At 41.6% G+C, this 15,375-nt stretch overlaps 1 protein-coding gene across 1 annotated transcript; it reads left to right on the forward strand.

Moving 5' to 3' along the window:
• Positions 1-727: 727 nt before the first annotated feature.
• Positions 728-11,101, forward strand: gpt (glutamic--pyruvic transaminase; the record flags this gene model as incomplete). The annotated part of the gene is made up of 11 exons (XM_079229648.1): positions 728-1,051; positions 4,366-4,455; positions 4,640-4,748; positions 4,910-5,043; positions 5,865-6,108; positions 6,764-6,843; positions 6,933-7,069; positions 7,215-7,389; positions 8,164-8,319; positions 9,653-9,765; positions 10,500-11,101. 11 exons carry the CDS (start codon positions 728-730, stop codon positions 10,588-10,590), a joined length of 1,653 nt encoding a protein of 550 aa, XP_079085774.1. The 3' UTR covers positions 10,591-11,101.
• Between the last annotated feature and the right edge of the window lie 4,274 nt (positions 11,102-15,375).

Consider the following 15,375-nt stretch of genomic DNA (forward strand, 5'->3'; position numbering starts at 1 on the left):
TTATTTGGTCCCTGTGATTATAGAATTGTACTTATTACTCTGAATGCACCATTAACGCCGATTTTGTCAGAGGTATTTGGATGAAACTAAAAGCATCAGACGGAGGAATGAAGGGGGGCTGCTATCGAAATAGGAGGAGCGCTCATGCTTATTTTGTTCACCAAGAAACCTCGCAAGTCTCCACCCAAACCGCATGGAGCACCCAGAACAAAGAGTGAGGGTGCAGTGCGGGGAGCTCGGGACAAAGTTGGAAACTGCACCCGGTGATAACACCCGTCCACCCCCCTTCTCAGCCACGTCTAGACCCAAGCTGGTTCCGCTCGGTAACCAGAGAACCGACCCTTGATTGACAGGTGCGTAAGGGAAACGGAGGAGAGAGGGTGTGGATATAACGGTCCACCGCGCGAAGCCACACAAAGGGGAGGGATACGCTTGCGCTGGGCTGCGACGTTGCCATGCGTACAGGGAACGTAGTACCCCAATAATTTCAGAGTGAAAAAGTAGTCTGTGTATGTGGCCGCTTCCGGAGACTTAAAAGACAACCCGACATTTTATTACCTCCCCCGAAGCCCCAATCAGCACTTTACCCTCTTAAAGGTCCAAAGGTCTGAGCGCTTAGTCATATTTTAGAAGGCGACACTTTATACAACTGTGATTGCACTCCTCGCGAGTGAAGAAGCCGCGGTGCGAGTCGCTGTGACCCAACTTGCCGAGAGAAAGCCGTAACATGTCTGCCACGCGGATGCAGTGGCTGTCACCCAGAAACCTCCGGCTTTTGAACCCGGGGAGAAACGAATTGCTCCATGGTGGCTCCGCGGTGCGCGCACTCACCTCTCCCGCTCTGTCGTCCTCCTCTCCCGGCAGAGCACTGTCCAGTCTAAGTGCGGCGCGGCGCGGGCTCCCCAAAGAGAAAATGTCCGAGAATGGAGCGTCGCCGCGGACCAAGGTGCTGACCATCGACACCATGAACCCCACCGTGAAGATGGTGGAGTACGCCGTGCGGGGGCCCATCGTGCAGCGGGCCGTGGAGCTGGAGAGGGAGCTCTCTGAGGTTCGTAAAGGCCGTCAGACATCACTGTTCATACCACCTGTATCCTCTCTGGACAATACTTTGTTTCTTCTCTTTCACTGACTCCATTTAGCAATTTTGTCTGGCAAAAAGAAGTTATTTATCTTTTGTAGACTAATTTAAACAAGTGTGCCCAGACATTTTTTAGCATCAGCAGAAACTCTGTTCCACCAAATAGTTTGAAAGCCACGTTACTGTTCCTGTGTTTGAAACAGAAGTCTGGAAAATGTGTTCATATCATTAAAGCTGTTGTCGTAATTATCTGTTAATATTCATTTTAATTTCTTGAAACTGTTAATTGGAGTGTGAATGTAGCTAGTCGGTGTATTTCATTAGGCATAATTGCATATGCAACTTTCATTCCTTGTTATGTTCTCACTAATACCATCTAAACATTACCCTAAAAGAAAACTCTTGTGGGTTTATTACATGCTTCGTCGCTTGCACTCCCTCTTATCAAAGTCCATCAGTTAGTCAGTAGTTCCGGAGGAGTCTGATCATGTAAGGATGAATATCTGTAGACTGGTTTGGTTTGATAATGTATGAGCTGTTTTTTTAGTGGGACTAAGTGAGAGTGTTTTTGGTCCTGTGTATGTGTCACTGTCTGAGGTACGTTATGTGCTGCACATATCTGTTGCCTCACTTGACGGACCTCAATGTTCCCAATGTCCAACTTGGCTGATAAGGAATGTAACTTTTTAACAGCCAAAAAACAAGCATCAACAGGTTTCTTTGTAGTGAATGGTCGTCTCCGGAGGTTAGAAATAAGTAGGATTATCTGCATCAGGCCCAAGATATTATAGGTCCTTTCCATCTTATTGGCATTATACATATTTGTGCATTTCTCTTTTGTTAGTTTTTTTTTTAAGGTATGTCGATCCCTTCCGCTCACACGGTTTATGGTGAGGTGGCAGCTGTTAGTGTACCGAGTGCATTCTGGTGTGAAAACTGTCCTCTCTTGAGTGCGTTGCTCAGGAAGGGCCGAGTATAGCGAGCAGGTTCTAACACAGGTGAAGGGGTGACCAGGGGGGACACCGGCACCAAAGAGTTTATGTTCTGTTTGCTTTGTCCAATGCTAACCTGCAGCTGATACCCTTTCTTCATGGGAAAGTCATTTACTTCCTGACTTTACAATTTAGATGTTAAAAATTCAGCTGGTAAAACCGAGTTGATGTCATACCCTTAACTTTGTATTCATCACATTTCAGTCTAGGAAAGGGGAAGCATCGATATTTCCTTGTTAACTGACTGCAGTCTTTTTCAAGAGTACAGCCAGAAGGTGTACAACTATTCTTTAGTCAACAACCTCTCCTCCCTTGCTGTTTGGATGGTGTTACATTTCTTTGGGAAATAGGTCACAGTGGTATTCTCAATTTCATCCATGAATACATGAATACACCCACGAATGACCCCTGTGATACCCTACTCCAGTTTCCTACACACTTTGTCTTTTGGAACTGATGTCTTTGCTTCTTATTTGATGTACAAGTGCGTCCTTGTTCTTTTCCCCAAACACTAAGCCGTTTATTTGTTAGATTTTCCAAACAGGGAAAAGTAACTTTGAGGCAATACACTATTGGTTAACAAGTGCACAAATAAAGGCTTCACATGCAGTTATGACATTGTGTTCTTTGTTTGTCTTAATGAGCGTCTAGCTGATAGTGAATGGGGACCTGAAATGTTCTCCGTTGTAGAATCCATGTTGCATTACAAATGCACCGACCTGAACATTGAGTCCATTTGGTAATGACAAAGTCCCATTTTGCAAAGTTAATTTTTCTAATTTAGTTTTATTACGATGAACATCTAACAGCTTGCATCACACAATTTTCCATGGGCTTTCCCTGTTTTATGTCATTGATGGTGACTTTGTAAAGTCTTGGGAGTTTAAAGAAATACTCCCTTTGTGGCACAGTTTCACCCTCTGTATTGTTTGCTGGACAGTTTTTATCAGCGATGTCGAACAACAAGCACTGGCCTTTTCAAGCTGGGCGGTACTTTTGACCTAGGGGTGTTATTCACCCGGTGCAATACTATTGGTCCAGCCTGAGAGACGCCTCTAATGTGTGACCAATGAGAGAGTCTGACACTGAAACCTCCTCAAATCTGAACTGGATTGTATTAATTAAATAAACATGCTGCTTTGATTTCTGCAGGCTGTCAGCGGGATGTGTCACTTGTGGCTTTTCTGCCATGTCACGCTGTTCCCAACATCTGGTGTGAACAGCATGTGTGCATGTGCTTGTGTTTGTGCACGTGGTGGCCTGCATTTCTGTTTGTCTACTGCGAGTCTCAGCTGCTCAAGACATATCTTTCAGGAATGTTATGTTATTGGCCTCGAAGGCTGTAAATTGATACCTTTTTTTTTATTTTGATAATATATCATCCGAATGGTTTTTGTTGTTGTTTACTGCTGCTTTGCTATCCAACATCCTGTTCCTCGGTCCACACCAACGAGGTTAAACGCCTCAGTGTAATGTATGTCTCTGTGTTTGTCAGAAGGCTAATGGCGTCGGTACGATAAGGTAGTTTGCAGAGGTCCAAGCCTTGTTCCCATGTTTGCGTCTACTATCAGCATCAACGCCGTTGCAAATCCACTTTGTTGGAGGAATAGAAAAAGGTAGTGTGGTGAACTGTTGACACCTTTCATCAGTTTAACCGGAATAATCCTGAGAGTACATGAAAACAATAAACACACTTACACAATACTTCCACTCACAAAAGCAAAACATCTACACCAAATTAACTATAAACCTCTATTTATATGTGTTACTATCTGTATTAATGTTCTGTCTCATTGCACTAACACAATGAGAAAATGTTTCTTTAATCGGAAATCTGTTTTTTCTAAATTAACAAAATTCTAAAAAAAATCAATTTATCATAAAACGCATTTTATGCTGAGAAACTTGTTGAATACATTTTCCTTCCTCATCAAATATTTGCAGAGTAAATGGAAACGTTTTATTTTTAAATGTGCTGTAATGTCCCTGAACAGTTTGTTTTGTCCATGTCGATTTTTGTCTCCACTAATCTAAAGTTCAACCTGCCTGTTTGGAGGCTCAGCAGCTGCTGAGCGCTCAGCCTCTTGTGGCATGAATGTTTATGTATGTATTTAAGCCTGTGTCACAGTTGTTTAGGTGCTGTGGGTGCCCTTTCTCTTTGACATATCTAGTCCGGTTTGCTAACGGGCAGTAACTGTACATCTGAGTTTTGTGTACAAATGGGGGGAAAAAAACTGTTTTCCATTCTTCAGATATATGATCATTTATGTGTGTTGTGTTCATTCTCTGCAGGGAATAAAGAAGCCTTTTGTGGAGGTCATCAAGGCCAACATTGGTGACGCGCACGCTATGGGCCAGCAGCCAATCACTTTCTTCCGACAGGTCTGCTCCTAATCCTTACTCACAACCTCTCATCTAAATGTAGCACCTACCCTCTGACTTGTCAGTGCCTATGAAACGGATGTATTTTACTTGAAGTTGGGGTTTAAAACGTTTCTGCCTGTTAAGCAGGTTTTACATAATGTACCCTCCACCCTTTATTCTCACACCTCCTTTTTGTTTCAAGGTCTTGGCACTGTGCTCCTACCCTGAACTTCTGAATGACAGCACATTCCCAGAGGATGCTAAAAGTAGAGCACGCCGCATTCTTCAGTCCTGTGGAGGGAACAGTTTGGGTGTGTTATTCTGCACGATGAGCTTATATAACCTCAGTAGCTAATTATCACCTTTCCCTCTATACACATGTTACATTTTGCTTTCTGGTGGTTTGGCTTTGTTCATGTTAAAGCTTTTAAGTTGAAGCAACCTGTTTGGTCTCCATTTGAATCTCCCGCAGGTTCCTACAGTGCCAGCCAGGGCATCGACGCCGTGCGTCAGGATGTGGCCCTCTACATTGAGCGAAGAGATGGCGGTGTGCCCTGCGACCCGGACAACATTTACCTCACCACGGGGGCCAGCGACGGCATCGTGGTACAAATCACCTCATCTTTTAAACTGACTTTGTGTCTCCATTGTGCTTTCAATCATGTGCGTTTGTAAGGTTTAAGAGTTACCTGATGTCTCCGATCATTTCGCGGGGACTCTATTCACAACAATAAACAGATGAGATTTGGACAGCGGCCTTCATGAGCATGTTCACTCTTTTTAAAGGACACATCCCGGGGGTGCCTCACAAGGCTGCCCACTTCTCCTTAATTACTAAGAATGGGTTGAAATGCAGAGAATATATTTCCTCCTGTGGGACTAATAAGGGATTTAAAATTCAAATAAAAAAATCACACAAGCTGCAGCTAACAGGGAAACAAACTCCTGTGTGAGCAAAATGTTCAAAAAGACCCCAAAAAATAATTGAAGTAAGGTCACTAATGGCCAAACATTTGTAGCTTGTGACCCTTTTAAAAGCCAAAACATATTCACAAGCCCTTTTTCAAGGTTGTCTATGAGATCTATTTGAGTTTAAGAATGTTTCCTGTTGTTTATACTGGTGCATTTCCAGTAGTTTGCAGTCCTGATGAGTTACAACTGTCAAAAAAAAAGAAGCAAAGATTTGAGATCATCTTGTTAACCACCATCAGACTTGGTTTCATGATGTGTTCTTTAAAAAGCGAGCTGCTGTAATGATCTCATGCAGAGCACCAAACTGATATTCCACTAGTTTCCTTTTGACTCAGATGTGTATGCCTATAAAGTCTCATGCCGATAAAGCGACCGTGGATGAGATATGATTACTTGTATGTAGGGACCACTCTTGGGCTAACACCTTTCTCGACATCCCTATGCTGCACTTTTAGACCATGCTGAAGCTGCTAGTGTGCGGCGAGGGTGCAGGCCGTACAGGAGTCATGATCTCCATACCTCAGTATCCCCTCTACTCGGCTGCACTTGCCGAACTGGGCGCCGTGCAGATCAACTATTACCTTAACGAGGAGAAGTGCTGGAGTATGGACATCAGTGAGCTGCAGCGTTCCCTGGATGAAGCCCGGCGCCACTGCAACCCTCGGGCCCTGTGTATCATCAACCCTGGAAACCCCACCGGTAAAGTTTCCTCCCTTTTTTCTTTCGGACAAAGTGACGAAATTGTTTGTAACTGTCGGTATTTTCACACATTGAATCGTCGCGTTCAGACCTCCAGATGATCAAGTTGCATCAGTTTTAAAAGATGGAACATACAAATTATAACATTTTGACTCGGCAAAGAAAGTATCAGATTAGGTTTCAGGTCAACTCACAGTATGTAATGTATATGTAATTTCAAAGGATTCAGTGGTTTAGCCTGAAAGTTAAATTGTTCACATTACATAAGGGTGAGAAAACCTTTGTTGTTGTTGTGTCTATTAAGCAGTTTTCTTTTAAAGACTTAAATCCTTTAATATATTATTTTGGGGCCATTTGTCGGATAGTTTAAAGAGAAAGAGACTGGAATCAAAGTTAATTGGTTGGAATCAAACTGGGGACATCGCGGCTATATGGTACACAGCTTAAATCACAGGTCTACCAGCATGCCCGGTAATGAGGATCTTCAAATTTGGATCCTTTCTGCATGAGGAGTAGACATCATTGCGTTTCCTCCCTAGTATCTCGACAACCGCTACTCCAAGAGGAGCCACTAGATGGCAGCAAATGGACATAACAGCCTGGCTAACCACCACTTCAAGCCTTTCTGCTTAATGAGCCTCCTTCTCATTCACAGGTCAGGTTCAGAGCAGACAGTGCATCGAGGACGTAATCCGATTTGCGGCAAAGGAGCGTCTCTTCCTCATGGCTGATGAGGTACTGTCTCTCTGCATCTCTTTCAACATCTGCTTGCTGTATTGTTTCCTGTGCCCTGTGACATCCGTCATTCTGTCTTCCTCTCCCAGGTGTACCAGGATAATGTGTATGCTGACGGTTGCCAGTTCCACTCTTTTAAGAAGGTTCTCTTTGACATGGGGCCAGAGTACTCAGATACAGTGGAACTGGCATCCTTCCACTCTACCTCCAAATGTTACATGGGAGAGTAAGTCATTTTAATTGCATGCTGGGGATGAATCTGCCAGACCTTGTTAAAATGTTGACAACCAGCTCTTTTGTGTTTTCTATAACCTTCTGTCCTTTTTTTGTTTGTTTTTGGGTCACATCCTAATGTTTTCTCTCCCTCTCAGGTGTGGCTTCCGTGGAGGCTACATGGAGATCATCAACATGGACAAGGAAGTGAAGGCCCAGCTGATTAAGCTGGTGTCTGTCCGTCTGTGTCCCCCTGTTCCTGGACAGGCTCTCATGGACCTGGTGGTCAACCCCCCGCAGCCTGGGGAACCCTCACACGACAAATTCATCAAGGTACAGAGTCGACGTCCCACAAGCAGGACAAATGAATCAGAATGCAAATATATTGCAACGGGCTCTCCCGTACATTATCAATACACACTGACAGCGGTATCATTATACTGGTCGTTCTCTCTGCAACAAGCTATCCGTACAATGCTATTGTTTGTGGGCTGTTTTGCGTTTTCTCTCAGACTAATTATAGGACAATAGAAACATCTGAACATATCATTCCTTTGTCCTATACATGTTGCTGTGTTGTAATGGCCTCCACTGTATGCATGCATTATTACAGTTTTATCTAAATTCTCTGAAATCAATTTGTAATGCAATGCATTGCAACCTGTTATATCCCGTTACATTATTGTTATAACTTGACTATTATCATGGGACATGTATCATAAAAGCGTTGTATCGTGAGTAAAACCGCACACATCGCTGCTTTGAAATTATTTGTATAGCATACATGACTTTTGAAACCCCTCATTACGTCCCCGTAGTTGTGAAATTGAAATGTGGCCTAAAAAGACTTTTTGCTTACCTCTTGGCCTTCATATGATCTCTGTTTTTACACTTGCTGTGCAATATCTGGCATGGCTATTTTTCGGTCTTGTGGCGCTCACAGAATTCAAAAGTAATTCAAGCAGAAAACTCTGTTAGAAAAGGCCAGAGACAAAGTTGGTCAAAGTTTCACGTCCAACTTTTCTGATTCTATTAAAAATCTCTCTTTGGTTTCTTTTCTCCCTGTCCTCTCCGTTGTGTATCTTCTTTTCTCCCTCCCTCTTCCAGGAGCGCACAGCCACGTTAAGTGCCTTAGCAGAGAAGGCCAAGCTTACAGAGCAGATTCTCAATACTGTTCCAGGAATCCGCTGCAATCCCGTGCAGGGCGCCATGTACTCCTTCCCTCACATTACCATCCCTGATAAGGCTGTCAAAGAGGCCAAGGTCAGTCCTTAACATACTTTCATAAACATTTCAATGACTCATGTTTGTCGCTTCAAGGAAATCAAAGAATTTGTACTCATCATGCTCACTGACCTACTAATCATTTGGTCCGTTATTATACCACTTGTTCTGTACAAGGTGGTGGATGCCCAGTTCTGTACACTGGGCATCCACCACCTTGTTTGTTTGATTTCAATTTTGTCTCAAGGTCCACTGCTCAGTAGGAATTTCAGGGAGGGCTGATAAGTCGAGCCACCGAGAATCGGATTATCTTATTAGCCTTGTAGAGGATAAGGTCAGAGTACAGCTGACCTGCTGACACTTGATCATTTCCAGTGGCTCTGCTCAACACCATGACCACACAATCGTAGCATTGCTTTGTTTTTGGTTTTCCCAAAAACAAGGCTTAACTAGAGAGCTTCTTTAGCAGCATTCAATATTACCATTGGCAGTTTAAATAGAGCTGCTGATGTGCGCTCCATTGAGCTGGATCTCAATGCTGCGCTACTTTTAAGGGCTGAGAGACTTCACAAAGGTTTTACAAAAGCTTTTGATCCAAAGGAAATTAGACATTATTGTTAGTTTTTTTTTTTACCTTATTACATTAGTACTCTTCTCTTTTTAGTCCATTTACATCAACCTTCAGTTCTCTTTATAGCCTACTGCTGGAGAAAAAGTCCTGCTGTCTGAAGGGGACTTGTGCTACATCACTCTGAAACACATGAACAGGAGAAAAATGTTGCCATGAAACCAGAGAAAAATCTGAGGAAAAATATAGAAATACAAGCGCTGTAAAAATTAATATTTAGTTTATTACCCATATATAAATAGAAGTCGAGCTGTTCACATACATACATACATACATACATACATACATACATACATACATACATACATACATACATACATACATACATACACTGTAGAAAATCACTCAAGAATAACACATAACTTTTCACAAGTTATGTACAGTAGAAGTACATGGATATACTGTTGGTTACAAAGAGATATTTCTGCGTTAAATAGATTAGATCTTCTACAAATTGAAAATTATTTATAGTAATTTATCAGATATGAATGAAAAACAGAATGCCGTGGAAGAAAATAATAAATAAAGCTGCTCAGTGGGAATGCGGCAAAAAAGTACATGCAGTTCTTTTTCTGTGAGTCAGTGTCACGTTACAAACAGCTACAGTGCAAAACAGCACTGATTTAAAAAACAAATCAAAAGTAGCTAATGTTCTTGATCCAGCACTTGCTACTTTAATAATCTCATGCCACCAGAATATGAAACATCAAACAACGGGATAATGTTTCTTTTTCTCTCCGTTAGGACAAAGGTCAGCAGCCAGATATGTTTTACTGCATGAAGATGCTGGAGGAGACGGGGATCTGCCTCGTACCCGGAAGTGGCTTTGGTCAGAAGGATGGAACCTATCACTTCAGGTACAGAACAATACACACAACATTACACATAAAAAAAAATATATATATATTAATTAATTATGATTCTTTGAATCAATGCCCATCACAGCTTCCTCGTGCCAAAGTTGATGTCTTCAAATTGCTTTATTTGTCTGACCAACAGTACAAAGCTCAATTATTCAGTAGTTAAAAATTATTTTAAGCATTTATGTATGTGCTTATTCTTTTTTTGGAACATAAATGTGAGGTCGACATTAAAGATCCTGTCAGACATCATCTCTTAATGTTAATTTGACTGCAATTTTGGCCCCATGTTTGTTTGAGCGCCCAAGTCCCTTTTTATGTCAAAGTCACAAGAGCTAAAACAAACAACACTATCTTACACTAATAATCTGACCAACAGTCTCTCCCAATGCTATTTATTTTCATTCATGTAAATTGTGTGGATGAAATATTGTACAAAATATGTGGCCCTTTCCAGAAATGTCCTGTCGTATGGGAAGGAAGCCGTAAGGAACATTTTATATAAAAATATCAAAAAGGCACCACTTTAACAGATTGATGAAGCCATCAATGAATCCTATTCTAGACGGAAGAGGAGGATTGTCATATTGAAACGTACCTATTGCGCTCCCTCCAGTTATTGAATTACTTTCTGAGCTGATCCTTCAAACTCTATGGTAGTCTTTACCTCTTGCATCACTCAGTTACACAGTGAACGTTTGTCTTTCTTTTCTTTCCCCTCTTCCTCCCAGAATGACCATCTTGCCACCGAAAGACAAGCTGACGATCCTGCTGAACAAAGTCAAGGAGTTCCACCAGAAATTCATACAGCAGTATTCTTAAATTGACACATCTGTTCCTCTTATTTATGAAGGGAGGAAAACCACCAACCAAAACAAAAATAACTCAGCCAATCAGAATTTATGTCACTAATAAGTGCCTTTCCTACCGGCGGCTCTGGTGGTCTCTGTGATGACGCACTTCAGCCTTTACACCGATCTCATTTAGATACTCACTGACGGTTTTCAAGGCTGTGCTAGAAAACATAACACAACTGGACGTGTGAAGAAATTAATGTGTAAAGTATGTTTTAAACTTTGAAGGCTATATGTACTGTCACTCTGCGTATTTGTGAATATGAGAAGTGGATTGTCTTTATGAATACCAAGCTAAAATAAAAAGGTAGAATTGAAGGGAAAGGTGATGCTGCTTAAAACCTTTTAGTATATATACAACTGGTGAAATTATTACATTCCCGCAGGCAGTACTTGACAGGCAGAATATGCCGAAATGTCCACATTTGCATGATGATTCAGAGATGATTTTGTAGAATCAAAATAAATATAACAGTCTATATTATGTCTCGTTATTTTAGAAAGAGCAGTTGGATGTGGGTAGAGATTATATTGTCATTTAACCACGAGTAATGTTTATAAATCTTCATACTTTCATTAAGGGATGGATTGGGCATTTCTTTTTCACCTCAAGTTTCCAACTCAGTTTTCATTCTCATGTGCAACATAAGTAGAGACTGATTAGTCATTTTCCATCTCTGTAATTATTACACTGTCGAAGGCCAAAGGAGAATATTTCACACAAAATGTTACTCATAAAAAAAAAACGGTAGGCTTATGTTAACGTGAGACTGTAATGTTTGGCAGAAAGAAAGTAAGACATTTTACCTCTTACAAGATAAAATAATGAGCAACCCTTGCTTCACTCATGACACCCAGTGGTTTTGCTGCTGCTGCTGCTGCCATACTGGGTCTGGACCAGTAGCGTCCGTGTACTTTTAGCAAGCTTGTGATTGAAATTGCTGTGTGACTTAAATGTTTTGTTATTACAAAAGTAAGTTGAGTAATAAACTCCAAGCTCATTTCACTTGCTCTCAATAGAGGCCGCCTCATGACGATGGGTTGCCTTACTTGATTTCTCTATTTAATTTTTTTGGCCACTTGGGGGCGGCCGAACGAGCTGGAAACAAAACATTGAAATACCACCTTTACAAAGTTGGGGGTGAAAACGTTCTGCAAGAAGTTTCGTATCCATCCGCTAGACACGAGAAACATCAGCGTTCATTTGGAGTCCTGTTTCAGGCCGCCAATGCGAATGAGAGTCAAATATTCACCCTTCATTTAGCTCTGTCATCTCATGGCGTCCTGAGCAGAAGAAATTCAAGTCAAAAAGTTCCCTGTCGAAATGTTTTAACTGTAACTCTGCCTGAAGTCTGATTTCCGACTCAGAATGTCAGACAAACACCACCTACCGTGTGCCCACAAAAATATATTTTCCATAACAGAAAAGGGGTCTACATTTTTTTTTTTTTATTAGTGCAGTTTCAAAACAACTTGAGATCCTGCATACACCTTTTTAACTGGTGGTCACATTGAAGCTAAACCAGTTTACACATACAAATAGATGTATGTTAACAATCAAGCCATTATTGTTTGTACAAGATGGGTTGAACAGTGAAATTCAATTTATGGATTAAGTCTCATTAGGAGAGGCTGAAGTCATAATTAGCCACGTCGGCCTAATGTAGACAATCTCCACTTTGGCAATAAAAGAGTGATGTTGCTCCCCAGATGTCACACACTTCTGTGAGATGGGCAACTGTCTGCCGAAACTGTCACCTAGATACAACAGCTGCCTTTATTGTCTCTATTAATCTGTCATCTATTTTATCGCCTAGTATGCAGTTTCCGAGCACGCTGGGATGATGGATGGTAGTGCAGGTTGTGTGTGTGAGAGTGTGTGAGGTGTAGAGAGTGAAAGACTTTGTAGAAAGTGTGTTAAATTGAAGCATGTAGTTTGAAGATGTTTTCTGCTCTCTGCCTCTCTACTCCACAGTGGCTGTCAGCTTTAATTATCTTTGACAATGGCTGTCCTGAATTCTAATTATAAGGAGCCTTGTCTTTCCTGGAGCTCCTCGCCATTCACTTCAGCAGCATGACGCGCTCACACGTTCCAGTCCTCTTCACCCTAAATTAATTGGGTGCGTTTGAGTTTTTTTTTCTTCTTTTCTTTCTCTCTCTCATCTCCTGACATCTTTTGGGAATCAAAGGTCATCATTAGTTCGGGTGAGGATGTAGGGCGACGGAGCGACAGTCATGCATCAGGCAGCAGCGCTGTCATGTGGATGCCTGTGGTCATGAGAATGACCGGCCGTTCGTTATTCACTGTGTCTCTTATGATGAGATTCATATGACTGACCTGAGCAGGTCATGGAGACTCAGTACCGGTTGTGAGTTGACAATTTTATTGTGTTCATTATTCTGTGTGTGTGTGTGTGTGTGTACAGTGATGACCATAAGAGGCTTTTAGCAGGTTCAATTCTTGACTTTGGCCGGCATTTAGCGTGGAAATGAAGGGGGATTCTATAGAATGTCAAAAAAGGTATTCGATATCTCTTAATTATTTTCACTCAAATCGTAGAAGTTTTTTATTATCATTCAAGTTAATAACTAAAACTCACATCTTCCCCTCATGAAAAAAAAAAGTTAGCCCAATTTAACAATCTGGAAATAATCAAATCAACCATGTGGAACAGCTAAAACCCCCAATGTCCAGGAAAAGAATGTCCGAATGGTTAATTAAGGTGGAAGGTAAATTTGTTCAGTTTTTTTTTTTACTTTAAAACACATATCTGGTAAAAAAAAATAATGTGGAGGGTTAAGGTTTTATTCTGGAAGCTGGAGGGTTTGCCTTTCTTACTATGATATTGGTTTTGTTTATTTATTTTTGCGTGAATGGATTGGAGGGTTTATCATGTCATGGGGATTTATAGAGACATGTTGGGTAAGATATGTCCATGGTTTCAGAAATGTCTTAACACACTAGCATTTGTGAGGTTGTCCTCAGAACAATAAATGTATCTCCAAACACATGCAGAAATATTAAATAATCCATGTCTGTTTCTATCTTTGTCCTGCATGTTATTGTTATGCTGCAAAAACTGGATCTGATGGATTTTGGGACGTAAAGGAGTCAGCATCTTCAATCAACAGCTGCATTGTTTTTTGTAAGTTACTAAAGGTGGAGCTAAACGCTGTTGTTGCAATCACTATGATTTGTAGTTGTTGTATAATTGCAGATCCGAGAAAAGAAAAATACATCTACCTACTTTCATTGATTGGTTGTGGTTGTTTCTGAATGAAAGCCTGATTTGTGTGCATAAAAGAGCTCATCTTTCCTCATCACATTGAGGAACTGCATTTTCTGTATGAGACGCAAACAACAAAAACTACAACAACTTAGGTTGGTATTATTGTTAAATTGCTGAAGAGAAACGTCCGCCTTTTGACATCTTTTATTAGATGAGAACACTGATACCAGTCAACATTTTTATGATGAACAAAAGAAAAACTTCCACAAAACTTTAAAAAGGTGCCAAATACAATTTATATAAAGTAAGATTATGAATTAACCATTTTAGAAATTTGCATGGGTCCAAAATTAACATTTTATTTATCATTGTGGAAGATATCTGATGTTTAGTTCACACTTCAAACAAGGCTCGTGAGCCAATAGTGTAATGCTGTTGGTGTCGCATGGTGTCTCTGTGTCGCCAGTGATCAAGTTAGTGTTGTTAAAAAAGCTTTGATCCAAGAGAGGCTACGTTAGCGTCAGTGATGGTTGCGCTACACGTAACATAATTGTTCCGCCAAGCAATGTTACAGCCAGAAGCTAGTTAGCTTAGCTGAGTTTAACACAAACAAAAGAAACTGGAAACGGGCGAAAATGTGAACCTGCAACATGTCATTGGCAAATTTGTGAATTGTGATTTTGGGCTCGACAAATACATTTCAGTTAACTACTTTTGGGGCTTTAGCAGTTGCCAGGCAACCAGTAGAGATAGTAGCGGAAGTTACTGCTAGTCTGGAAGATAACCACCCTTAAATGGGAAATTTAGCAGACAGATGTGAGAGCGGTGTGTGCGACCATTGTGTAAATATTGCTTTAATTAATTCATCCATTCATTATCTGAACCGCTTATCCTGTTTAGGGTCGCGCGGGGCGCTGGAGCCAATCCCAGCTGTCAATGGTCGAAGGCAGGGTACACTGGACAAGTCTCCAGTCAATCGCAGGGCACATATATAGACAGACAACCATTCACAACTATGGGCAATTTAGAGTCCAATTAACCTGAGCTGCATTTCTGTGGGAGGAAGCCAGAGGGAACCCACGCCGACACGGGGAGAACCCGCCAGACCGGGACCCGGCCCCCCGCCGCGAGACAACAGCGCCAGCCACCACACCACCGCGCAGCCCCAACCCAATGCACAACAATCAATCTGTTCAGCCTTCATCCTATTAAAATGTAGGTTAAGGTTACCAGTTGTACTGTAAAGGTGCTAAATAAAAAAATCAGAGCACATTTATTACCTTTTCATGGCTGAGCCGGTGGCTCATGGCTAACAGCGTTAACAGTGTGAACAGTGCTAAAAGCGTTAACAGCATTAACAGCGTTAACAGTGCGAACTACGGCTAACGATGCTGACAGAGTGAACAGTATTTACCCGAGAGGGAACCAAAGCCATGGGAGCTACGCAGTCGGGGTGGCGTTATCAGCTGTAACTGCGGTTACATTACCCAGTGGGGCACGCTCACGTGCACTAACATGCACTA

This window comes from Taurulus bubalis, assembly GCF_910589615.1.
Source record: "Taurulus bubalis genome assembly, chromosome: 1".
Taxonomy (NCBI): Eukaryota; Metazoa; Chordata; class Actinopteri; order Perciformes; family Cottidae; genus Taurulus; species Taurulus bubalis.